This window comes from Erpetoichthys calabaricus, chromosome 14 (assembly GCF_900747795.2).
Source record: "Erpetoichthys calabaricus chromosome 14, fErpCal1.3, whole genome shotgun sequence".
NCBI classification, from domain to species: Eukaryota; Metazoa; Chordata; class Cladistia; order Polypteriformes; family Polypteridae; genus Erpetoichthys; species Erpetoichthys calabaricus.
In genome coordinates, this window is record NC_041407.2 from 79,056,054 (window position 1) to 79,082,764 (window position 26,711).

General features: G+C 40.6%; 1 protein-coding gene across 3 annotated transcripts; it reads right to left on the reverse strand.

Moving 5' to 3' along the window:
- Positions 1–1,359: 1,359 nt before the first annotated feature.
- paqr7b (progestin and adipoQ receptor family member VII, b) lies at positions 1,360–16,743 on the reverse strand. 3 transcript variants are annotated; one of them, XM_028820060.2, is made up of 3 exons: positions 16,395–16,524; positions 3,286–3,327; positions 1,364–2,820 (listed from the first exon to the last, which is right to left on the reverse strand). In XM_028820060.2, exon 3 carries the CDS (start codon positions 2,786–2,788, stop codon positions 1,727–1,729), a length of 1,062 nt encoding a protein of 353 aa, XP_028675893.1. In that variant the 5' UTR covers positions 2,789–2,820; positions 3,286–3,327; positions 16,395–16,524; the 3' UTR covers positions 1,364–1,726. The 3 variants fall into 3 exon arrangements, 2 of the variants coding, with proteins under 2 accessions (XP_028675892.1, XP_028675893.1); XM_028820059.2 differs by lacking the exon at positions 3,286–3,327 and having other exon boundaries at positions 1,360–2,820; positions 16,395–16,581; XR_007933505.1 differs by lacking the exons at positions 1,364–2,820; positions 3,286–3,327 and adding an exon at positions 10,683–11,079 and having other exon boundaries at positions 16,395–16,743.
- Between the last annotated feature and the right edge of the window lie 9,968 nt (positions 16,744–26,711).

Sequence of the window (26,711 nt, forward strand, 5' to 3'; positions counted from 1 at the left end):
CAGGACTACAAAATACTACAGAGAGAGTGGTGATGTCACCACTGAATATTACTGTCAAACAGCTCCATTATGTTTAGAAGACACAGAATAAAACATGTCACCTTAGAAAGTCTAATGGAATTATTAATAACAACAACGATCTTGCATAGTCCCTTGTCTCTCCTTTCCATCATGCAGAATGGTCCAGAGCCAGTGGCACTCACAGTAGTTGATTCAGGGGACAGTTTTAATCCACACATCAAAAGGACTACTCAATCACTACTCATATTGACAAACAGGAGTTGTTCTTGTATATATCATCTGATGTGGTCAACAATGTATGATGTTGTATTGACCGAGTATATTTCAATTCAATGTCTTTTAATATTGTACTGTCATTGGTATCTGAGCAAACAAGAATTTGTTCATGACAATTTTTTTTTTTTTTTTAACCAACTCCCCTTAAAAAAACACACTTTATTGTTGCCAATTTTGCATCCATTACTTGTCAGAAAACATTAATTTTTATGTCCTTCATACCAGTTACTTGTGCTTTCTCTATGCAAAATTCAGTCTAACAATGGCAACAGTCACACACAGATCCCTAGAAATTAGCTGCTTAACACTTTTGGAATTCAGTTGGATCTGCCTACTCACATGTAAAGGACAACCCCTTAAATTCCAGGGATTTTCTGACAATCCTGAAAATTGCAGTAAAAAGTTAATGACAAATAAGCCCCACACTCTCATCAGTTTGTTTGTAACCTTCATCTCACTGTTATATACATCATATACTTTAACTATTCACAATCTAACCAACTCCCAGACATTTCTGAAATGGTTAACCCTGTGTATGTGTGTGTGTGTGTGCGTGTGTGTGTGTGGGGGGGGGGTCCATATTTCTGAAAATTATCACAAGAAAGCACTGATCACAAATACACCTATGTAATTGATCACACCAGGTTATCAGGTAATTGCTTAGGCAATCATTTGCACATGACGTCAACCCAGCTTTTAACAGTAAATGCCTGGGATAGCCTGCAAGTATGAAAGTGTCGTTTAGAAGATAAAACAAGAGTGAATGGGAGGTCCTTGTGGTTCTATTTTAAAAAAAAAAAAAAAAAAAAAAAACACACATTCAGGTTTAAGTGCACATAACAAACAGACGATTCTTCACATGGCAACAAAAGCTTTTGGTCCCTACTTCCAAAAGGTGCAAACTAAGGAATCGTAGTTACATGCTACTATAGCCATAACATATAGGTATGTTACAGAAAAATCAAGTAGAAGTAGCCATTTTCAAGGCATCCTTACGCACAATAAAATACAAAATGACAGACAAGAGTGATGCCTTATTTTTTTTATATATAAATATAAAAGAAAATACTGAAAACACAGAATTTTTGAAGATAACAAGCTGATGTTTTACAGTGAGCTCAACAACAGCATTATCACAGTTAAAGTTAAATACAAGTGAACATTACAAAACAAATACAAACTTAAGACATTCAAATTTGTAATGTCAACTTCAACCCAGTAAACACTATGAAGGCTTTTTACAAGTCAGATGACACCTTTTTTGATTAGTGAATATTAATAAATATCAAACTTCTTTGACATTCCCCTTTTTTTTAGCTTTGGTTTCATAAAAATGCATGCAATCTCAGGAAGCCATATGCACTTTTTAAACGTTGCTATTTTGGACAATCACAGTAAGCAGCGCACTGAGACCATGTGAGGTCTTGAATTATTGTTCCTTCTTGCTGCTTAATTTAATACGCACTTTGTTCCTGAAGTAAAAAGCAGTCATGATGCTGCAGCACATCATGAAGACAAAGAGGGCAGAGAAGTCATACACAGAGTCACCATGTAATTGATGATATACAGACCTCCTTGTCATAAAATCAAGCCTTACAGCTTCAATCTGTGCCACTGTGCAAAGCACCAAGAATACGTGAAAGATCTGGTGGCCTTGGCCAATAAAATCACACTTCCCTGGGAACCACTTCTCTGGATGAGGACAGGAAAAAAAGTAGGCACTGATCAAGAAAAACAAGACCTGATACTTGTGGTAAAACACCGCTTCATCACATTGTTGAATTAATTGGCAGTGATAAATTCTGTGAATCACAGGGCTGATGTCCAAAATGTAAGCAAGGCCTGATGGCACCACCTGACAAAGTTTGCGTATTGGCTTAGGCAGCTGATGACTCTTGTATTTTCCATAGCAGCACCCTGCACAAGAAAGCCAAGCCAAGAAAGCAGCCATAGGAAGAAAGATACCTCGAACCAAGGAATGCCACTCTACCTCTATAGCGTAATAGAAGTGCACTAGAGCACTCCCATATTGATAGACTGCCACACCGACATAATCCAAAAAGAAAAAAGTATAGTGGGAAAGTTCAGATTTGGCACATAATAGATGTGCCACTGCACTACATGACAGGTATATAAAAGAGGAGAGCAGGATTATGAAAAGAGGCTGAGACTGTGGGTCTCGCAGAAAATCCACCACCTCAGAAAACTGCTTGAATTTCATCAAAATGATGAATGCTGCAACAAGGTGGGTCCACACATTAACTGCCTCATTGTGCCGTTGGAACAGAGTCAGGAAGTAGTAACGCCATTTCTGATGAAGTGGTCTGTAGCCAGAGAAGATATATGGCTCTCTGAAGACCCGGGGAACATCACAATCCTTCACAGTACAGGGCAGAGTTGGAAATGTGACCTCCAGGAATCGTGGGATTTGACGAATCTGCTGTACGTTGATAAACAGTCGGCTAATCTGTTCCATAACAACAGTCGCCATGACAGGATGAAGTTGGGCACCACTTCCAGTATCTGCAAGAGTTGGAGGAAACTAATTAATAAACATGTCATTTCCAATATCAGCTTGTCACTATTACTGTTGCTAAATGAAGGCATTAGTAAAACTACAGATTAGCAATGGAAGCTGGATTCGGAATCACAGATGTACAAATCATCATGTGTTAAGGGGTACCATCCCTTGCTTACACAACACTAAGCACCTGACATTAAGACTTATTTCAAAGTTTGAAATTAAAAAAAGAATCAAGAATCTCCAGTCTATTAAGTAACAGTAGCAAACATATTCCTGACATAATTACTATGAAGTGTTCCTCTCACCAGAGATAATACAAATTGGCAATTAAAATGTTCATGTGGAAAAAAATTAATCTGATTGTAAAAAGGAAGCAAAGGAGGGGTTGGCTTGTTTGATGATAAATCTTAAAAGTGGTAAGCAAAATAAAAATGAATTAAAGATTGTGACAATGTAATACTCACTGATGTAAAGAATTCAATTTGCTTAAAATTCAAAGATGCACTCTAAAGGAAAAAAAAAATTAAAACCTTTGGTCACTCCACTAAATACATTTTTAGATTCTCAGAAATATAACTGCAGATGTTACCAATTCAAATGAAGCTTACACTTCCTGTTACAGGAACCTATGCAAAAGCCAGGCGTTCTAAATACATTTCCTAATGGATGCCATTATTGCAGGTTATACTGAAAACCTCAAAAACAAGGTCTTGCTTTTAATGGATTCGTCAGTTGTTTACGGCTTGTTGTTACTGTCATTCTGCACATCAGAAAATTTGAAGGCATGTTTACTTTCACAGAAAAGGCCACACATTTTAAAGACTAGAATTACACACTCTATTTGTCAGCTTTTCTATCCCCTAAAAAGATTCTTAATGAATATGAACAAATACAAATTGAGAGAAGTGGACTGCTCCACTTTTATCTGTATTGTTATTTTCACTCTCTTATGGAGAGAAAAAAAAAAAGAGCAACAAACAAGCTCAGAAAGGTAAAATGGCAATCTAAAAATGGTGTACCACTATGCTAAAAGCTACTCCAACCATATTTATTGTAAAGTTCATAGGGACACAGCATTTCCAAAGAGCCATTTCGGAGAATGAAAATAAGCTTGAGCACACCAATTATTTAGGCAACATGGTTCCTTGAAGAAAGGGTGGTCTCCTTAAAAAACTAGAACAAAATCTTCCTTTCACTGAGGCTCTGCATAAGGAACATTTCAGACCCCTTATCTAACTGTACTGTAGATAGATAGATAGATAGATAGATAGATAGATAGATAGATAGATAGATAGATAGATAGATAGATAGATAGATAGATAGATAGATAGATAGATAGATAGATAGATAGATAGATAGATAGATACTTCATTAATCCCAGGGGGAATTATCCTTGTATAAGAATTTTACATGAGTCATTATTGTTCCAGAACTGTTTTCAACAAGACTATTATAGGTTTTCATATTTAAATCTTGTAAAAACATACATATTTTAGAATTAAAAATCTTACAACAGAATTTATCTGAGGAAATGAAAAACTATGACTAGGTGTAAGTGATGCACCAGCATTAAAAATAAAATTCTTCTTGCAGCATGGGTTAAAAAACTCTTTATCTGTACTCATGTCGAGTAAGGAGACCAAAGACCAGTGAATCAGTGAGTAGGCCAACATAAGGGGGATGTCGTGAAAAGCCTTTATTGAGCAAATCTTTTAAAGTTTCATAAACTTCTACATCCAATAAACAGTGAAAATCTAAGTATAAATATGTGCATTAAAACAAGCATAAAATTAATCTCCAATTTTCATACTAAACTATTCTTGAGAGTGAAGTCAATGATGAAATCCTCCTATAAACTCATCCAATCATATTAGCTTCAAAAAAACAGTTTTTACCCATTTTCCTTCTCCTTCAAATAAGTTACAAAAAAATTAGATGGCTTTAGTTTGATTTTCACAGATTATCTGCCACTTTCACAAACATTGCTGCAATGTTTTTAGGCTTTCCCGCAACCATCATCTCTTCTGGAGCTTACAACACCAATCTCCTAAAATGCCTTTTTTACTGCTCGCCTTTTCACAGGACAGTAAAAACAAGTAAGCCCGTGATTCGCTAGCGAATCGGAAATCCAAGAATGGCAATCAGTCTCTGTTCCGTCCGACATCTGGATGGATGACATATCATGGAGGGTGGGTGCGTCTGGGGAAATGTCATTTAACTACATAAGCATATCTGTAGTAAAGCGGTCTCGTTTTGTGGAGACGTGATTCCGTTGCCTTTGCTGACACCGACTGCTGACAGAGTGGAGAACAGCAAGTTCAGTTTACAGGTTGTGGTGTTCGTGTGCCAGCCACTGAGTGTGGGAAGCCACTGGGTTAGAGTCTGTGACCGTTATGTGATCTACATTACTGACACAGTGGATTAGAGCAAGTGTAGCTCACAGGTTGTGCTGTCTGGGCGCCACGTACTGACTCTGGGAAGCCGCTGCGTTTGACTCTGGGGCGGGTGCCACGGCGCATTACGTTGTGTTATTTGTGCGCCACCTACTGACTCCGGGAAGCCGCCGCGTTTTGGGAAGTCGCTGCGTTTGACTTTGGACTCTGGGGCGGGCGCCAAACTGAATGACCGCTATGTGATCTACATTACAGGCACAGTGGATTAGAGCAAGTCAAGTTTACAGGTGGCGGGCTCGTTGCAGTGCGCGTGAAATCCGGTTAACAACCTTCTCGTTTCTGTGTTTCCTGTGGCTGTCTCTTATGTGGGCTCGTTGCAGTGCGGCATTGTGCCTCGATGCGCCCATATCTGGTTTACAACCTTCGGTTAGTAATATGGATAAGGTCACCTCCCTGTGCAAGTCAACTGTTCTACAAATGTATTCTTGTACCTGAACACGTGCACTCATGTGTCACCTTACTGCATATATTCCAAAAGCACACACACACAGGCACCCCACAGCTGCACTAACTATACTAGTCAGAGGGCAAAAGAAAAATGTATGTTCCAAAATGCTGTGCATGCCAACTGTATGTCTTAACATTGCTTACCTCAACTTTAGACCCACTCCCACAACAGTGCCAAACACACTGCCTGATCCAATCATCCAGAATGTGGCAAACTTACAAACGCAAACACACACAGAGGTAAATCAGGTGAGTGAAACCATTCTTACCATTAAAAAAAAAAAAAAAAAAAAAAAAAAAAAAAAAACGGCAATTACTATAATCCTTTCCATATACCTAATAGGGATAAAAGCATGCACATAATGTGCTCCATGACAGCACTAAAAAAAGTGGAAATCTACAACCTAGGTGATTGTTATGTAGGTGAATTAGTGTCTTAAAAGGCAATGTCTTTGGGTATGGACAGATAGATAGATAGATAGATAGATAGATAGATAGATAGATAGATAGATAGATAGATAGATAGATAGATAGATAGATAGATAGATAGATAGATAGATAGATAGAGATACTTTATTAATCCCAGGGGGAAATTCACATATTCCAGCAGCAAAAATATTAAAGAGTAATAAAAAATGCAGATAAAAAAACAGACAATAACTTGAATAATGTTCAACGTTTACCCCCTCTGGTGGAATTGAAGAGTCGCATAGTTTGGGGGAGGAATGATCTTCTCAGTCTGTCAGTGGAGCAGGACAGTGACAGCAGTCTGTCGCTGAAACTGCTCCTCTGTCTGGAGATGACACTGTTTAATGGATGTAGTGGATTCTCCATAATTGATAGGAGCCTGCTGAGTGCCCGTTGCTCTGCTACGGATGTCAGACCGTCCAGCTCTATGCCAACAATAGAGCCTGCCTTCCATATATAAACTGCTCAAAAAATTAAAGGAACACTTTTTAATCAGAGTATAGCATCAAGTCAATGAAAACTTCTGGGGCATTGATCTGGTTAGTTAAGTAGAAGGACAGGGCCGTAGAAGGTCCTTAACACATCAGCAGGACCGGTATCTGCTCCTTTGGGCAAGGATAAACAGGATGAGCACTGCTAGAGCCCTACAAAATGACCTCCGCCAGGCCACTGGTGTGAAGGTCTCTGACCAAACAAATCAGAAACAGACTTCAAGAGGGTGTACCGAGGGACCGACGTCCTCTAGTGGGCCCTGTGCTCACTGCCCGGCACGGTGGAGCTCGATTGGTATTTGCCATGGAATACCAGAATTGGCAGATCCACCACTGGCGCCCTGTGCTTTTCACAGATGAGAGCAGGTTCACCCTGAGCACATGTGACAGATGTGAAAGGTTCTGGAGAATCTGTGGGGAATGTTATGCTGCCTGTAACATCGTTCAGCATGACCGGTTTGATGGTGGGTCACTGATGGTCTGGGGAGGCATATCAATGGAAGGACACACAGACCTCTACAGGCCTTACAACAGCATCTTGACTGCCATTAGGTATCAGGATGAAATCCTTGGACCCTTTGTCATACCCTATGCTGGAGCAGTGATTCCTGGGTTCCTCCTGGTGCACGGCAATGCCCAGCCTCATGTGGCGAGAGTATACAGGCAGTTCCTGGTGGATGAAGGAATTGATACCACCGCCTGGCTCCCACGCTTGCCTGACCTAAATCCAATAGAACACCTCTGGGAAATTGTTTCAATCCAACTGACACCGCCAGGTTGCACCTCAGACATTTCCAAGAGCTCAGTGATGCCCTGGTCCACATCTGGGAGGAGATCCCCCAAGACACCATCCATCGTCTCATTAGGAGTGATGTTGTCAGGCCATACAAACTACTGAATATGATTTTGAGTTGCTGAAATGAATTTTCGGAAAAATGGACTAGCCTGCCACATAATTTTTTCACTTTGGTTTTTGGGGTGTCTTTGAATTCTGCCCTTTGTGGGTTGATAATCTTTATTTCCATCAAACGATGTGGCATCCTTTTGTTCCTAACACACTACCCAGTCCCTATCAGTAGAGATATCCAGCATGATCCCAATTGAGACCTGATACGTTTTCAAAGTGTTCCTTTAAATTTTTTTTAGCATTATATGAACAGTGTCAAATAATGAGCCTACCCTTTAACAATACTGCCCAGAGTGAGGTGTGGTTCTACCTGATTGGCAAGTCGATGCTGGCTCCAGCCCCACTGTGACTTTTAAGTGGATTAGATATCTTTAAACAGACATACATACACTAACAATTTAAGGCAGGGAGGGAGAACAGAAAAATACCATGTTGTGTCTGGTGTGCATAAGACAGTGGTTTGCGCAAGAAGGGTGAGAATCTATTATCAAAAGCATTTCACTAGTAGAGCAATAACAAGCAGTTTACATTTACTTGCTTATTAGGCACTGTTATCCAATGTGACTGACAAAGGAGGCTAACACTTGAGTAACCAACAGTCTGGGGGACTGTTTAGGAAACAAATGTTATAGGACAAGAGTACAAAATGGATCATCTCAAGCGAAGAGCTAGTTTAAATTTCTAGATGACAAAACCTAACAGCTAATATCAGTTAGACAGATATTCACCAAATGCTTCTTAAACAGAGTGAGTGAGCAGTTCAGATGGAGGTTGGGCAGCTCATTCCACCAACCAGGAGCTACATATAAAGACTCTGCACTGAGACTTGATAGCACACAGAGGCGGCATCACCAGACACTGTCAAACAGCAGACCTAATTGGTCGATTTTGATAGACAAGCCTAAATCAAATATTTTAAATATGCAGCAATATGGATTTTTGTCCATACGGTCTACTCCTAAAAATGCAGCACAGGAAAGCCAAGGAAAAAGTGAAGGTAAAACAAACATTTGTAGCCTTTTTGGGCCTATATAAAATGTTTAATATGTTGAAATTTTCTTTAACTAGTTCTATGCCCCCTAATCCCCAATTTCCAAATTCAAGTGGACAATGAAAAACTCTGCCGATGTCCCTTATGTCTTGAGCTTTTTGTTTTATTTAAAGTGCAACATCTCCAAGGCAGGCTCGATTCCTATCCTTCCAACATGGGATCATATTCTTTCATGGCTCTGCTTTTCTGTCAACAACACTCCTGTTATCTGCTGGGCTATCTGTCCACTAACCACTATGAAGACTACAGCTTACTTACAGCATGGGACATCACACTCTTCATCACCAAGACAGACCTGTTACAGCCCATTCCTAACATCCTGTACAGTTACATGGCATACTGTCTTTTGGTAGTGCCCATTGGTTTGTACTGGAATGACAGTATGACTTCCAATCCATGCTTTTTAATACTTTCCCAACAGAACTTATTGAGCCCTGTCCCTAACATGTGGTACAATTTCATTCCCTCAAACAAATTGTAAACCAAGTTAGGTAAATCTTCATTCAATAACAGCCTTTGTGTAATGTAATCGAAATACAGCTTACTTAATAAGTTTTTTTTATTCCATCCCCTAGAGAAGTGCAAGTAATTATTCATTAAGGAAGTTTGTTTAGTAACTTCAAAAGTGTTGCATCAGTTTAGATTTGTCAAAACCTTTAACTGCAAAACCTTTGAAAGGAAATAAGCAAACAGACACGTGATTGAGATGCATAACTATGATGTACTGCTTTTTATACAATGCAACGACTGAACATTTTTCCCTTAATTGGCTTTTCAATATACTGTACTGTATGTAATATTTTGCATCAAGGACAGAGAGCTGTTAAGATAACCAACACTTCCTCATTAAAGAAGACACATTAGGTAATTCTTAGCATAAACATAACTAAAATAATATTTGTAATGTTGAGATAAAACCTTGATAATAGCAAATCACTTTATAAATTGAATTGTACCATACTACTGAAATATAAGATTTACCAATAAATTAAACAAAACAAAGTTAAAAGGATACTTTAGGGACAGGCTGCTTGGTGACAGGATTGGCACTCCAGCCACTGTACAAAAACCTCACACTGTTCCATTCCATCCAAAGTAGTATGGTGCTGAGGTGTCACCCATTGTACTGCTGAGCGAGAGCAGGGACGTGCTGCATCTGTGCATGCTCTCAACCCGGCAGTGCCAGTAATAAAAAGCAAACCTCAACAATACAATTCACTGTTTTATCTCTCTTATTCTGAGCAACAAATGGAGCCAAAAGACTCAAACTAAACTGAACACAACACAGTGTAACAACTGAACTTACAAATTATCCTGCTATATACAGGCATGTGCTACACTCCAAAAAATTTTTCATGAATGCATTTCCTAGTCAAAAAACCTGGGTTATGTAGTGGTTTTTTTTAATAAAAAATAAAAAAAAAAAGCAGCATCAGACATAGAAATACATCTCTGATGCCAGCTCTAGTTTTAGCATATGCTTAGTTTTTAATCATAGTTTTTATAGGAGGCAATATTACTCTAATTGGTTGGTAATTATTAATTTATATTGTATAAATATTGTATTATTAATCATGACAAACAGCCTCATTTTATATAGTATACACAATGAAGGTCCTGGCAAATGCAGATGTGTGACAGGTGTACATTAGGACCACACCACAACGCAAACATTAAAGCTTTTCTACTCTCATGCGGACAAGCATTTGTTGTCAGCACTGAGAAATGCAGAATTACAAATTGCCTGTAATAATCAAGAAAATTCCAGTAAAAATAGTGAATTGAATATGAACAAAAATCATTAAATAATGAAAAAGTGTTTATATATTAGTGATCCATATCATAAAGCCATTAATTTGTTTACATGTGCCAGACATCCATTTTCTCTGCAGGAATTGGAGCAGTCAGAAGTGCAAAGGATAATCAAGACCAGTCAATACAGGGGAAAGGAAAAAGAAAAAAAAGACAAGGAAGTCAAACATTTTAGATTTGTTTTAGATTTTTAATGCCCTCACCCATACCCCCACCACCACACCACATTAAGAAAGAAAAGATAGTGAATTGTGTTTAACTTTTGTGTGAAACTTTCATCTCTATGATTTTCAAGCTGGTAATGGCTTTGTGCAGCTTGCTCAATACTTTGACAAAGATGCAAAATATGGTAGAGTTCATATCCATGTCTTTAAATGGCAAGGGTGTTCATATATACCAGAAAGCCATGCTCCTTGCCTTTTTCCAGCAGTGAAAAGCAGTCTAAAGTAACCAGATGGCCTGCTGTTTTTCCAAACAGTCCTTTGTAAAGCAGCAGGAGCGTCCTTGTACTTTTCATTAAAACAAAATTCTTCTGGTAAAATATTTTAAATTACTTTTATTATTTGGTAATTTATTATTAATGAAATAAGACTTGAAACCATTGCAGATGACAGAACTAGTCACAGCACCTGCAAGAAGGGGATAAAATAAAAAGTAAATGTAAAAAAAACGCACAGTCCTGCACACATTGCTCATGTGTATATAACACACATACACCCACACACTACACTGGTGCAGATTATTGCTTCTATAACCAATTTCCACGTCTTGTACTGTACGCCACAAATTACGCAGCATCCCCTGTGCAACCAGTGCAGCCCAGCCGCATGCAGGTGTCAACCTTCTTAAATCTAGTTTAAACCAATTCACATTTACACTTGGAATATTGATGTGCTTGCCACTAAAAGCTGACAGATATCAAAGTTGGAGTTGTAATACCACTTATTAAAAAGTGCTAGCATCAGAGTTTGAAAAGAATTTTTCCATGTCCGACTCCCCCCCCCAAAATTAGACCATTCCATGACTCTAAAATTTTGCATGGGTAGTTTTGAAAGGGCAAATATCCATAACGAACACAGTGTCAAGGTTACAACTGTTCTATATTTTCTACATATGAAACACTGGCAGGACATGGCACTAACTCCAGGTCACAGTGTATATAAGAAAACAGGAATGAACTGCCATCCTTACCTGCTTTACTCTCTGTGCACATTCTGTTGCAATTAATGATCTAAAAGTTCAAAAGCAATAACCTTGAAAGTTCTGAAGAGTAATGCACGTTTATATCGTTTTCCAGTGGGTACACCCCCACCATGCCAAAACATTAGCCCGACTGGAGTCACAGGAGTCTGTATTTATGTATAAATGAAAGACCTATTGTGCGCATGTACCCACTTAGGTTCGGCTTCTTCCCTTACTCCCTTTCTTCTCAGATAGCTTAAGCTTTGTGTAATCCTGTTCTGGAGAAAGTTGGTTCTTTTCATTCAAAAAGATCCCCAAGAAATGAATAAATTACCATCAACTCATAAAGTGCTTCAAGAATAAGTGTATTCCCCTGTGTATAGTAAGCATCACTTCTGAATTTAATTTACAATGAGCAAACTATAAATGTTCTTTTTCATGGAAGGTTCAAGAAGAGGAGGGCGCATCACTATCTGAATTTAGGCTGATTAAAAAACACTCCGTTTAAGTACCTTGCACCAGTTTGCATTTCAACAGCAACAACATTTATTTATATAGCACATTTTCATACAAAAAAGTAGCTCAAAGTGCTTTACATAATGAAGAAAAATAGAAGACAAAATAAGAAATTAAAATAAGACAACATTAGTTAACATAGAAAAAGAGTAAGGTCCGATGGCCAGGGGGGCCAGAAAAAACAAAAAAAACTCGAGACGGCTGGAGAAAAAAAAAAAAATCTGCAGGGGTTCCAGGCCGCGAGACCACCCAGTCCCCTCTACAAGAACCTACTCCTTAGAAGAGATAGATCCTGTATAGGCATGGTACAATACACTTACCCCACAATACATTTAATATTGTAATTTCATGGCATCGTGATAAAATATTGCCATGATACAAAACCCTCACAAAAGGTAATGTACTGTATATTTACTGTTATTTATTACTCGTAAATCAAAAACACTACAAAACAAATTCAACTCAGTGTGCAAATACTCAAGTTTTAACATGTGTTTCTAAGCTTTTTCCTTTTTTAATAAAATAATCATAAATACTGTAATGAACACTGAGGCGTAAAGACTGTGGCACACACCAAATGACAGTTAAGCCAAAGAATGGGCATGTTTATTTAATAATCTAAGATTATGCTCTGAGAAGCAACACCTAGCCACTGCTATGGCCACAGTAAACGCCTCATAAATCAGCAGACGCCAACTGGCAATTTTTGCAATGTCCCTTATGTTGTGTGACTCGTCCAGCATTCCAGATTGTCTTCCACTGTTGCATGCTGCCGCCCTCTGAAATCCACTAAAAATCACTTGTCTTCTGCAAGAGTCTGCCTGCTTTCTTGAACCTTTCCAGGCTAGTAAGGTGTAGTGTGAATATTTGTGGAATTCAGTAAAGCTCAACTTGTCTGACAAGTCACTGTCAATCTTGAATCCGCCTCTTTCTAGCTCCATGGTAACCTGTGGACTACTACAATATCAACATAAAACATCTGCACTGTAGTAACATAATGATAATGGCCCTATAAAACTATAAAGTTAAAATACAAACTTATAATTATCAAGTGTTGCTCCAGCAATAGCTGACCCGTTAGCCTGCTTTAATGTCTTACTGACCCGTTAGCTCTGGTTACTGACTGAATCAGTTTCATGAACTGCAATGTCTATGTTGTCTACCAGACAAACATCACTATTCAGGGAGTGAATTCTCCCAGTTCTGTCAAAGTGCAGTGAGTTTGTGATGCAATTTCTTGGTTCCAGTTTTTCAATCCAATTTTTATTTCATTTGCCTTTGTGTATCATTTCGACAATGTGGTAATGTCACACAATATACAACAACGCCATGTTTCATATTGGCAATATCCTGCATTGCGAAATTTAATACAAAGTACTGTCTCATGCCTAATCCTGTACAACCTGACCATTAACAAAATCTCCCTAGCTTTTCCACACTTGACTGCAGGACACCACAAAGCTAATCGTCATATTAAAACTGTCTGTTTTGGCTGGTCCAGCTATTCACTGTATTCACAGCTAAAACTACAATTGCCACCCAATTTGTCCATATTTTAAAATCATATTTTAAGCTTATCTTGACAGAATCAGCCATAGGGTGGCAACCAACCCATCAGTCACTCACAGGACAAGCATACCATGCCAACAAGTCTAACTTTGAGAAAACAAAACACTGACCCTTCATGTCTCTAGGATGTGACAGTTAACCAGAGTAGCCAGGATGTGCAGGCCTGGATTAAAGATGACCACTCTTAGTATTTAGCACCACAGACTAGAAGTGTATGACTACACTTTATATTCATATTAAGAATAAGAGTAGCATTTAAAAGACTTTTTTATTAGTACAACTATAAAAATCAGGTTTTGTGAAAGGGCATGCCTTATTAAATCAAGATAACTGGGCTTACGCAAAATGACCAATGTGACCAGACCACATCAAAAATGGGGGACACTAAACTATGAGAAGACAGTATATACAGTATATATGTATTAAATGCCAATACCAATTTCAAGATGAAACATGGATATAAAAGAATGAAATTTATGATCCAGCCAAACAACATTTTAGCCATGTGTACTTGTGGTTTTTCTGTTCATGACAAACACAGAACAAATTTAAAAATGCCAACTACTAAACTGTCATTTGAACCGAGAACTTGACAACAGGGCACTGCCAACTCAACAGATTTCCCTTGCATTAATCCTCAGCAGAGTAGCCCTCACAAAAGCACAGCCTGCAAGTGCAAAATCAGTGGCATCCAACAAACAAGCAAACACTTTCCAGCTAAATAATTAAAGATGTGTGAATACAAAGAACATGTTATTTTAAATGCATGAAGAAAGATGCACCTCAGTTGAAATAATGAAGCAAATGCCCGGATGTAGTTGAATATCCGACTGCACAAGATGATCAGGATAGAGGGTTACTAGTTAACTGGTGAAGTGAGATAGTTCACCTTTATTATACACAAAGCTTCTCATTTGACGTTCATAACCAAGAGTATGCTCTGAAGTGACTGCCATTATGCCATTTACATGAAAATCCCTGCATGAACCAATCAAAATATTCATCACATGCGCCCTCCAACCCACCCACCGTCCAAATTCAGAAATCATGCTATTAGTAACAAACACTCTATTGTACACGTTTAGGTACCAATTGGCTTGGAGAGCGGCAAAAAAAATTAAGAAGCATCACAGAGTTACAAGTGATCCTGTTGATAGCTTCTGCACAAAGTCTGCACATCTCTGTGTGCACTTTCACCTAATCTTTTAGTGGTCTACGATGCAAATGTAAGTGGCATACTGGCCCTTTTGTTAGAGCTGCTGATTTATAGTTTCAGGCTATGGAGTTTGAATCTCTGCCCAGTCCTTGTACAGTATGTCTGCCATTTGCACATTTACTCAGAGGGAGATTTCTCTGGCCTTTCCAGTTACCTCCCACATCTCAGAGTTGTGCAGGTTGAGTTCTTTGTTACAGTCTGTGTGAATGCTGGGTATTGTGTGGAGGGGGTTTTATACCATAGACTGATTCTTAACTTGCAACTGATGTTCCAGGAAATGTTTTAGAATCTCTGCAGCCAAGTGATGGACAGAAAGCCACATAAATCTCAGGAGTAGGCAAATGCAAATGCAAATGTACAGTATTAGACACTGCAGAATCTGCCCACTACATGAATTGTATACTGTATTGCAGTCCTCACAGTGTATCCTGGTTTCAGTTAGCAGAAGCCCAGTTAGCATAATGTTTATTACAGTTTAGTCGATGTTTGTGGAAACCTCTTTTAGTTATCAACTCAACATTGCACATTTGCACACATGTACACAACAGTTCCATTTTGTTTTTGTTTCTGCAACACTAGTACTGTGTACTATTGGAGAATAAATCCAATAAAATTCTGTTTTGTCTTTCAAATCTCTGTGAAGCCACCCGCCCTTTCGAACAGAAAAGGTGACATCTAATTCTGCATTAAAAGGTTAAAATCAAATTACCATGCAGGACACTGTTTTTATTCTTCTGAATAACTTTACCCAGAACGATATTATAGTTATATATTTAAGTACAGTATCCTTTGCTCCGAGACGGAAAGATTAAAGGGGATCCGTAGACTCCCCTACATTTTTGAGGATATAATTTTCCTCAAATAACTTAAATTTAAAACATGAGTAGTGCACCGTTCAACATTAAATGGCCGATAAATTTAGATGAAGTAGTCTAATGTAAACCAAGATGGAGACTGACGATCAAACTCATACGCTGGTCAGATGTTCAGGGGAAAAATGCACTTTAAAAAAATTGGATGTGTGTAAGTCCACGCCCTCCGCGTTTAAATTAACTTCTAAGGACATCACAACTCTTTTTGCACAAACAAATGAGAAATTTTACTGTTCGTACAGCGGTCAAAACCACTTAAAATGTTAAAATCAGAAAAGTGGAAAAACACCACACGGAGAACTAAAGAAACGTTCCCATGTCGGAAAGGTTTTAACAAAATGCAGGTAAAAAGGACATAAACTGCACAAAAAATTTTTTTTCACAAACTCACACGCACGTTAAAATAATATATACCGTTATCTGTAAACACTTTTAATTCTGCAATATGTCGTCAGTTTTCCACATTTTAAGTAGGTGAGAAGAGTGATAATTCTAGATTGTTCTTGAGCTGATGTAGAAAGACTGCAGCAAGAAGACAAAATGCATTATCTTGATAGTGATGTAGAAATAGACAAGAATAACATGTTACCTTTTGCTGTCAAAGTAACTTTCCCCAAACTGGACCGTTTTAAGTAGATGACATAATCCATTCACACAAATCCCTCCTGCTGGCGGGTTTCGTCCACATTCAAGTCCGCAGTGTTCCTTTTCCTCACAAGCGCAGGGCTCTACAGGATGGGCGCCGGTCTGTTTCATTTGCTTTTCATTGGTTGATGCAGCTGCCAATGATAATGAACCGCAAGCCGCGGAAGGATAAGCGAACGCTTATTGCACAGTCCCTTTACCCAATCATTACATACTATAAGATTAGGAAGGTGGAGTCAAGATGGGAGGTGTCTGTTTTTCTGAAAACGACTGAAGCGCTTGCAGTGTCCGGGCTGATTTTAACTTGACATTGTCAGACCTGCTCAAACCATTTGAGTCTTGCTGGCTAGAAGTATTGTACTTTATTCACAACGTTTGTTTATAAACGCTTTTTTTTTCTCCTGACTTACAGGTACGAGAAAACGCCTCCACGTATGATGCACCGTTCGTCTCGACTTGATGTCTAATTATTTAAGACGTTGAGCTTTTGGGGGTTCTCCACTTTTTTTGGCCCTCTACACCCCAAAAAAACACCAAACTTCTATGCCATTTTTTACCATTTTTTGAACAGGAAATTGCACTCTTACGATAAAGAGTAAACCAATATGTGTCTTTAAAAAAATGATCATTAGAACTTGAAGGCGTGCATGTCACATGTCACCTTGAGTTCATCCCCAAATGGGATAGGAGGGGTCAAAATCACCCCTTTTCACAAAAGTTCGAAACAAAATACTTACTGGCAATCTGCAATTTCGGGGTTGCTGATCACAAATATAATATTTTTGATATTTCATTCTTTACCGGTGGCCCTAGCCCTCTAAGAGCCACTCCCAGCAGGTTAAAAACGACTAAATTAAAACATAAGCAGTAGGGTATTGTTTTAAACTAGTCCAAGGCCGGTGATTTCAAACACATTTTCGATTTCTGATCCTTAGGGATCTAGCCCTCTATGGACATCCTGTCAAAGTGTGCAAAACGACCGGCTTCTGATATTAGACTTTGAACATTTAAATATTTTACATATCTGGCACAACTATTCTTGTTTATTACGAGCTTCCAACTCATTAAGTACATTTTCTTATAAACACTCTGAATTAGAGCGGCTTAAGCTAATTCAGACTTTATGTTAAATATGCACGAATAATGCAACGCACGATTTATAAATCTCGTCAACAGGAAGCATTGTCAGCACTAAATTGTAACCTCTGTGTATTTTTCAAGCATTTTAAAACTATACACTCATGCACACTCACAAAGTAATAATCCGAGGATTCAACTGAATAATGTGGGGCGCAAATTAAACTTTTTTTTCATTAAAACGCGCAGTTTCCGGACATATGGCTGCGGAAACCCCAAGCCTGGATTGGCATCAAATAGCCCAAGCAGCCTTGGACTGGGGTGCCAGCTTTTAGCCTGAACAAATTTCTCATAAGTGGCAGGCTGAAAAGTAGCGAACGACCAAATTTTTGTTGTTTGAAAGACGTGGGTGATGACATACAAGCTCCACAGAAATCGCATAGAAGTGGGCAGAAAGTACTGCGAGGTAACAACGCTAAATACTGCGCCAGCTTGTCAACAACACCTTCCCTAAAAGATCCTTCGCAAGTAAGCAATTGGACTAGACATCAAAAATATGGCTTATTCTTATTTAATCTGTTTAACATGAATGTGCAGTAGTATATGGGAGCAAGAGATTGATCAGTCTATTTATTTCCCCTCTGTCTTATTGCGAGTAAAACGTATAATAATAATAATAATAAGTTGGATCTGGCTGTGAAAATGTATGTCTTAGATATCTCTGGGTTGAAATAATTGTCACACTGCCCCGACTCTCGTTGACTTTGAAGTTTCTTGTTGGGCCGAGGGGGCTCTTCTCGTGTCGGTCCCTTTGCCTAGCAGCACAGGTCTGCCGTCCGTGATTACGTAAAGCACGTGTGAGTCCATGTGCCTCGTCGCCCATTCATTGAAAAAGGAAACGTGCCGCGACATCTCTCTGCGGGCAGGTACAGCGTGACTCATCAGGGAAATATTTGGGCATTCGTTTTAGATTCACAAGTTCCCTTGCAGCTGATATGATAAAAATGCAGAACCTGTAGGGGGACTTTGACGCCTAACAATCCTGTTCTGTTTCTGAATGTGCGGCTGTTACCTGCAAGCTCATTTCAAATTCTTAAGGCATGGTGGCGCAGCCTGTAGTATTGGTATGCAGTGCTCTGTCTTTGCATTTACGTTGATTTGCTTAGCAGAGGGGAATTACAAAAGCGTTCAACGTAAGGGAGTCAGCATCAGCCTGGGGGACTGTTTGGGAACAAGTGTTGCAAGACAAGGTTATATAAATTGAGTAACACAGAACAAAATTCAGGCAAGTTACACTTCCTTAATTGCAAAATGTTATCAGTCATTACCAAATAGACAGATATTCACAGAAGAGAGTCTTCAAATGCTTCTCAAACACCTTGATGGGGTCAGAATTTAATGGAAGTGGGCATCTTGTTCAACCAGCTAGGAACTACACATGGAAAGAGTTTGGACTGAGATCTGATGCCACCACAAGACATCGTTTATCAGCAGATCTGAGAAGGGAGAAGAAGTATAGGCAGGGCCGGATTTTCCTATAGGCTAACTAGGCTTCAGCCTAGTGCCTCAAGATCAAGAGGGGCCTACATTCAAATTGTTAGCAAAATTTTATTATCTCTCATGTAATTTACAAACTTAAAAATGGAAGGTGAAAGGGCCTCATAAGTGGAATAGCCTAGGGCCTCTTTTCATATAAATCCGGCCCTGAGTATAGGGCCTCACAAGTGTCTCCATATACAGTCACTGAGCAAATTATTAGGAACACCTGTACACTTGCTTATCCATGCAATTAATTAGCCAATCATGTGGCAGCAGCTCAATGCACAAAACCATGCAGATACAAGTCAGGAGTGTCACTTAATATTCACATCAAACACCAGAATGTGGAAAACATGTGATCTCACTGATTTTGACCGTGGTATTATTACTGGTGCCAGATGGGCTGGTTTGTGTATTTATTTAACTGCTGTTCTCTTGGGATTTTTACCCAAACTGGTCTCTAGAATTATTCAGAATGGTGTGAAATGCAAAAAAATGTCCAATGAGTGGCAGTTCTATTGACAGAAACACTTTGTTAGTGAGAGAGATCAAAGGAGAATGACCAGACTGGTTTAAGCTGACAGAAAGGTTACAGTAACTCAGATCACTCTGTATAACTGTGGTGAGCAGAAAAGTGTCTCAGAATGTTCAATACGTCAAACCTTGAGATGGATGGACTACAACAGCAGAAGACCATGTCAGGTTCAACTCCTGTCATCCAAGAACAGAATGCTGAAGCTGCAAGTGGCACAGGCTTACCAAAGCTGGACAGTTGAAGACTGGAAAAACGTAGCCTCATCTGAAGAATAGCAATTTCTGCTGAGGCACACTGATGATTGGGTCAGAATTTGGTGCCAACAGCATGAATCCATGCACCCAACTTGCTTTGTGTGAACAATCCAGGCTGGGGGTGGTGTTGTAATGGTGTGGGGAATGTTTTCTAGGCACACTATGTGCCTGTTAATACCAATCAATCATCACTTGAAGGTCACGGCCTGTTTGAGTATTGTTGCTGACCGTGTGCATCCCTTCCTGGCAATAATTTATGCCCATCTTCTAATGCCTACTTCTAGCATGATAATGCACCATGTGACAAAGCAAAAGTCATCTCAAACTACTTTCATGAACATGATAAAGAGTTCAGTGTTCTTCAGTGGCGTTGTCAGTCACTGGATCTGAATCCAACAGAACACCTTTGGGATGTGGTAGAACGGGCTCAGAGCATGAATGTGCAACTGACAAATCTGCAGAAATTGTGTGATGCAATTATGTCAATATTGGCCAGAATCTCAAAGGAATGTTTCTAACGTCTTGTGCAATACATGTCATGAAGAATGGAGGCTATTTTAAGACCAAAATGAAGCCCTACCCAGTACAGTATTAGTATAGTGGTCCTAATGATTTGTCCAGAATGTATATACTGTAGTGCTGATTCTCTGAATACTCTGTAGACAAGCATCAAGGACTTCAACTTAATATAATAGCTACAAGGAGCCAATGTAGTGATTTGAAAAGAGTAGTGACACATGCCCACTTTGACTGGTTGAACACCAAATGTGTAGTTGTTGCATTCTGAATCATCTGCAGCAGCTTGGTGACACATGCTGGTACCTCTGCCAGCATAGTAGTCCAGAAATGCAACGTCCAATTCCTGGACCAGAAGTTTTGTTGCATGCCCCATTAGTCCATGGTCTGATCTTGCAGATGTTGTATGTAGTAAATCTGTAAGGCCAAGACACCACTGCAGCATAGTCAGTGAAAAACATCTGGTCATTGATCATCACCCCAAGGCTGCGTAAAGAATAGGCGATTGTTAACAATAATGAGGGGAGCTAGAATAACAAGAAGGTCTGTCTTTGCCAGGTTAAGCTGTAGATCAGCGTTTCCTGGCCTGTGTCAAGCATTGCAGGTGGACTGTGGCTGCCCGCAGACAAAACCCCATCCACTGGGTCTGATGATCATGCTCAGTTCACAGTGGCGATATCACAGGTGGATCACGGCTGTTCCCCGATGACCTCCGCAACCCACACTCTGACAATTGTGCTTGACTCACCAAGGAGGAAAAGCATTGATGAGCGTGTTTGATTCATCTAATGGTCTGACTCTCTGTTGTCTTCTCTCTTCCAATGTTACCATAGCCTGAACCAAGTAGCATTCATTAGTCCAGACATGTCCTCCATCGCTCTTCACTGCTTTGTGATCAGCTTGTTTCAATTAAGGGTCAACAGGAGCTACAGCACATCCTTGCAGGTATGGTACCTAATGGTAGATGACTGTGCAGGACCCCAAACCCTCCCACTTCCCCTATGTTTTCATGATCATACTAAACTCATGGTTCGTGGGTCCCAAACACATTCAAATGTGAAACACAGGGTTGTGACACCACAAAGGTTGGGAAACACTGCATCCATCATACAGGTTGCAATATCAGTAAGACATGCTGACACGCTAGCTGAGACCATGTGCCATACCTCTGGAGGGTATGACAGGAACAAGTGTGTATCATTGGCATAGTACTAATATGAGAAAACGTGAGAACTGTATTAATGAGTGGCACTTGGAAGATGATTAAAATAACATTGTGCATGAATCTGAACAGCAATGTATTGGATGTGGACCAGACCCACCTAGAACAGTATTCAGCATGAGTGATATGTTAGGCTTCTTATGACAGTTTTAAATTATGTGATGGGTTTACGAGTAAATACATTTCAACTTTACTACATACAACATAAAATTAGATTACTAAAACTTGAAACATTAGAAATTTACTGTTATGCATAATGGGCGGCACGGTGGCGCAGTGGGTAGCGCTGCTGCCTCGCAGTTGGGAGACCTGGGGACGTGGGTTCGCTTCCCGGGTTCTCCCTGCGTGGAGTTTGCATGTTCTCCCCGTGTCTGCGTGGGTTTCCTCCGGGCGCTCCAGTTTCCTCCCACAGTCCAAAGATATGCAGGTTAGGTGGATTGGCGACTCTAAATTGGCCCTAGTGTGTGCTTGGTGTGTGGGTGTGTTTGTGTGTGTCCTGCGGTGGGTTGGCACCCTGCCCGGGATTGGTTCCCTGCCTTGTACCCTGTGTTGGCTGGGATTGGCTCCAGCAGACCCCCGTGACCCTGTGTTCGGATTTAGCGGGTTGGAAAATGGATGGATGGATGGATGTTATGCATAATTAACTTTAGCCTATAGTGTAAAACAGGCTGCAGTTCCATTGTCCAAGAAATTGTACATTCAATGGGTTAATTTTATAAATTCAGTTACATTTCTGAGAATGCATCTAATTTAAAACATAATTATAGTAAGGTCTTTGCACAGTGCCTATACATATTCATCAAGCCCCTTTCAAATAGTCACTTCTTTTATCTTAAAGCCTGACATCAAGACCTATTAAAATCTCTTTTTCCTGCTTTAATTATACATGTTGCCTTACAACATTCAAGTAATGAAAAAAGGCCAGAGCTCTGAAAAAATCACTAAAATAATGAAAAACAAAAATAACAGGTTTAGAAAAGTGACCAGTCCTCTGATGACAGTCATCAGTCTGTCTGGATGTGTCTCTATTAGCTTTGTGCCCATTGTTCCTTGCAGGATTGTTTGAGTTCAGTGAAATTCTGTGGTGAGCAGCAATGGGCTGTTGTTTTCAGGGCCATCCACAGATTTTCTATCAGATTTAAGTCAGGGTTCAAACTTGGTCACTCAATATCATTTACTTTCCTGTCCTTAACCACTATATTGTTTTTTTCTGGTGGCGAGTTTAGGGTTGTTGTTCTACTGGAAGATGAACCATCTGGCCACTTTCAGCTGTCTGGCAGAAAGCTGCAAGTTTTCCTCAAGAACATGGGTTTATATGGCAGTATTCATTTTTCCATTGTTGACCACCCAGGCTGGCACTGCCACCTGAACCCGACACAGATAAGCGTGGGACACAAGTTCAAGGCACACACGTATTATTTTTTATTTTTCCTCGTGGGAAACGCCTTCCCCATTTTCCACAGGCACAACACAGTCCAAAGCACAGCACAAACACAGTACATCCTCTTTTCTTTCTCTTCCTCTTTTTCCTCTCCTCTACTCCTCAGGTCACGCTTCGTCTTCCTCCTCCTGACTCTGGCTCCCCGAGTAGTGGCTGCTGGCTCCTTTTATAAGGCACCCGGAAGTGCTCCAGGTGCTTGATGACTCATTTCCAGCAGCACTTCGGGTGTGGCAGAAGAACAGCACAAAAGGGCTCAGCAGATCCTGCTGCAACACCCCCTGGTGGCTCCTGCAGATCCCAACAGGGCTGCACCAAACTCCAACTCCCATGAAGCCCTGTGGGAGTCCGAGAAACTGCTGCAACCCAGGGGGACTGCCGTCTAGTGTCCTGGGGGAGGTAACGCTCTGGCCACACTTGCTCCTCCCGGCATGGAGGCGTCCCAACCGGACAAGGGCCCCAGCTGCACGCTACAACATCAATCCTGACCATCAGACCAATCCCACCTGAATACAAACTCCTCTACAAAATAACACTGCCACCACCACACTTCATAGGAGGTTTGGTGAGTTTTGGGCAGTGTGCTACTGTGCTTGGTTTTTACCATACACAGTACTTGGAGTTCAGTCCAAAAACTTCAGTCCTGCCTTATCTGACCATGAAACCTTCCACCACATCAGAATAAAGACAGGGTTTCTTTTTTTATTTCTTTTTTTTTTTTTGCAAATGTGACTGAGTGTGGTACTTTTTCAGAAGAGGCTTCTCTTTTGGCCAGCTTCGTGTAAAGCTTGTGAGAGTGTCATAACATGCACAGACACAAACACTTGTAAGTCAGTGCCATTGACCTCCTGCTAGCTTCCCTGATCAATGTCTTCCTGTCTTGGCCATCCAGTTTGGTGGGACAGGCCAATCCAGGCAAAGTGTCAGTGGTGCCATACAGTTTGCACTTCCTGAACTTCAGTGTGATCTGCTGTACTCTTCATTTTGTTTATGTTTAGATTGTTAAGACATTTCAAGAATTGTGCGCTGTTCAGTTGTTCAACTTCTTAAGGATCTATATGTTTTTTAACTGCGGTGGGTTGGCACCCTGCCCTGGATTGGTTCCCTGCCTTGTGCCCTGTGTTGGCTGGGATTGGCTCCAGCAGACCCCCGTGACCCTGTGTTCGGATTCAGCGGGTTGGAAAATGGATGGATGTTTTTTAAAGTATAACCATCAAGTGCTCAGACATCCATCCATCCATCCATCCATTTTCCAACCCGCTGAATCCGAACACAGGGTCACGGGGGTCTGCTGGAGCCAATCCCAGCCAACACAGGGCACAAGGCAGGAAACAATCCTGGGCAGGGTGCCAACCCACCGCAGGACACACACAAACACACCCACACACCAAGCACACACTAGGGCCAATTTAGAATCGCCAATCCACCTAACCTGCATGTCTTTGGACTGTGGGAGGAAACCGGAGCCCCCGGAGGAAACCCACGCAGACACGGGGAGAACATGCAAACTCCACGCAGGGAGGACCCGGGAATCGAACCCAGGTCCCCAGATCTCCCAACTGCGAGGCAGCAGCGCTACCCACTGCGCCACCGTGCCGCCCAGTGCTCAGACATTTTCAGTGAAATGAGCATTTTGAAGACAGTTGTGAAGTGTGCAGTCTTGATGAATGGCGTCATGATCTATGTGGATGGATAATGAAAAAAAAGTCTTCTTTCTGCTTACTGAACTAGTGATTCTTCTTTTAGGTGTCAATATGTTCTAGACCATACCAGACCGTTACTCCAAGACCACTTTATCCTGAGCATGGGGCTACAGCCTATCCCAGCAAGCATTGAGCAGGAACAATCCCCTGGACATGGCGCTAGTCTTGTGAATATACACACACACATACACACTAGGGACAACCTTGTGGCATCAATCCCTCTAACTTGCATGTCTTTGGTCTGTGGGAGGAAACCCCCATGGACATGGGGAGAACATGAGACTCCACCCAGGCTTGACCTAGAATGTGAACAGTGGTCTGTTTACCAAAAGGCAGCAGCACTGCCACTGCACCACCATGTCACCATGTTCTAGACCAGTGGTTCTCAGTGTTTGGGACCAAGGAACACTTTGTGAAGTCAAAGTGGCCAAGAGCCATAAATTACACATTACAATTATCACATACTTTTAGCTACAGGTACCTGGAAAAAATATTCTACAGGCTAAAGGTAGAAGAAGAAGAGTGGGCACCCAGACTCAAATAGTGAGTTAGCAGGCTTGAACAGGACTGTTTATTGGAAAGCACCTCCTCAATTAAATTGCCTGTACTTTCCCGAGGTTAAGCCTACAGAATGTGCTCTAAGAAAGGCAATAAAAACCAGCAATAGCAGAACTTAGTCAGACCTGCACTGCTCCTCAGTCTCAGTCTATGTTGGAAAGTAATTCTCATGCCGCTACTCTATGAGCTACCCTGCTGGCTCCTTTTTGTTGGTTTTATCCACAGGCCTTCTCACAGGTCTGGGTGGCATACCCTATTCGAATCTCTTGCCCAGAGATACCCTGCCCACCAGGAAGGATAGTCTACATTACAAGACTAACATTCAGACCCCACTTGCTTTACATTTACAAGGCCCAGATGATCCATAATAAAGCCTTGAAGATGGTGTTATGGCGCAAAGACTCCAGACGATTAGAATATCAGAAGTGGCCTGCATCAGAATTCACATACAATTAAGAGAAGGCTGTTGTCAGGGGTTGGCTTTTAGTATGTATAAGAAAAGAGTGAAGGAGGTAAGTTGGAAAGGGACAGAGTCTGCAAATTTGAAGAAATGTCAAAAGTGAGAAAGAGAGGAAGTAGACAGGAAGAAGCCACAAGGAAGGAGTGCTGCAGAAGTAAAAGATATTATCATTAGCCAGAAAGTCAGACAGAGCACACTGTGGTTGGTGTCTTAGAGCCCGTTCATGAGGCTTTATCAGCAAGAAACTTCATCTAAGAAAAATAACTAGGTCAACCTACAAACCACTCGGCTCATGTTTATGGACCACCAGTGGCCAATGGACCTCACTTTGAGAGCCACTGGTCTAGATTATGTCAATGTCAACAACTAGTTGGCTTAAATTCCTGCAGTCTCTCCTTTTAGCTCACACCTTAGTCCACTGGAATCAGGGAAGTTGCTCTTCTCTGGAATTTCTCTATTGAGCACTGTTATTTTTGTACTACGGAGACCAAAACTGCACACAGTCCTCCAGGTGAGGCCTCACTAGTGTGCTACAACGTTTAAACATTAACATCCCTTGACTTGTACTCCACACACTATGACATATAACCTAACACTGGTCGCTTCTGTACACTGTCTTGATGTGGACATTGAGGGCTCCACTACGACTCCCGGGTCTTTCTCATAAGGGATACTTTCAAGTTTCAGATCTCCAACTGTGTATTCAAACCTAACACTTTAACTTCCTATGTATAATACTTCACATTTACTGTACTTGCATTAAATTTCACCTGTCACAAATCTCACCAAGTCCGCATTTGGTCCAAGTGTCCTTGTAACAACTGAGCTAATTCTTCACTATCTGCCTTTCCAATGAGTTTGGTATCGTCGACAGAGGTAACCAGTTTGTCATTTATACTGTAGTGGCAAGTCAATGTTCATCAGAACTGACCAAACGGATTCTGGCTCTTTGCAACCAT

Coding starts and splice junctions, on each gene's coding strand:
- paqr7b (XM_028820059.2), bottom strand. CDS start 16,455: ATGGATTATGTCATCTACTTAAAACGGTCCAGTTTGGGGAAAGTTACT. Junction 2,821..16,394: donor AGTTACTTTGACAGCAAAAG/GTAACATGTTAT, acceptor CAACTCTTGCAG/ATACTGGAAGTGGTGCCCAA.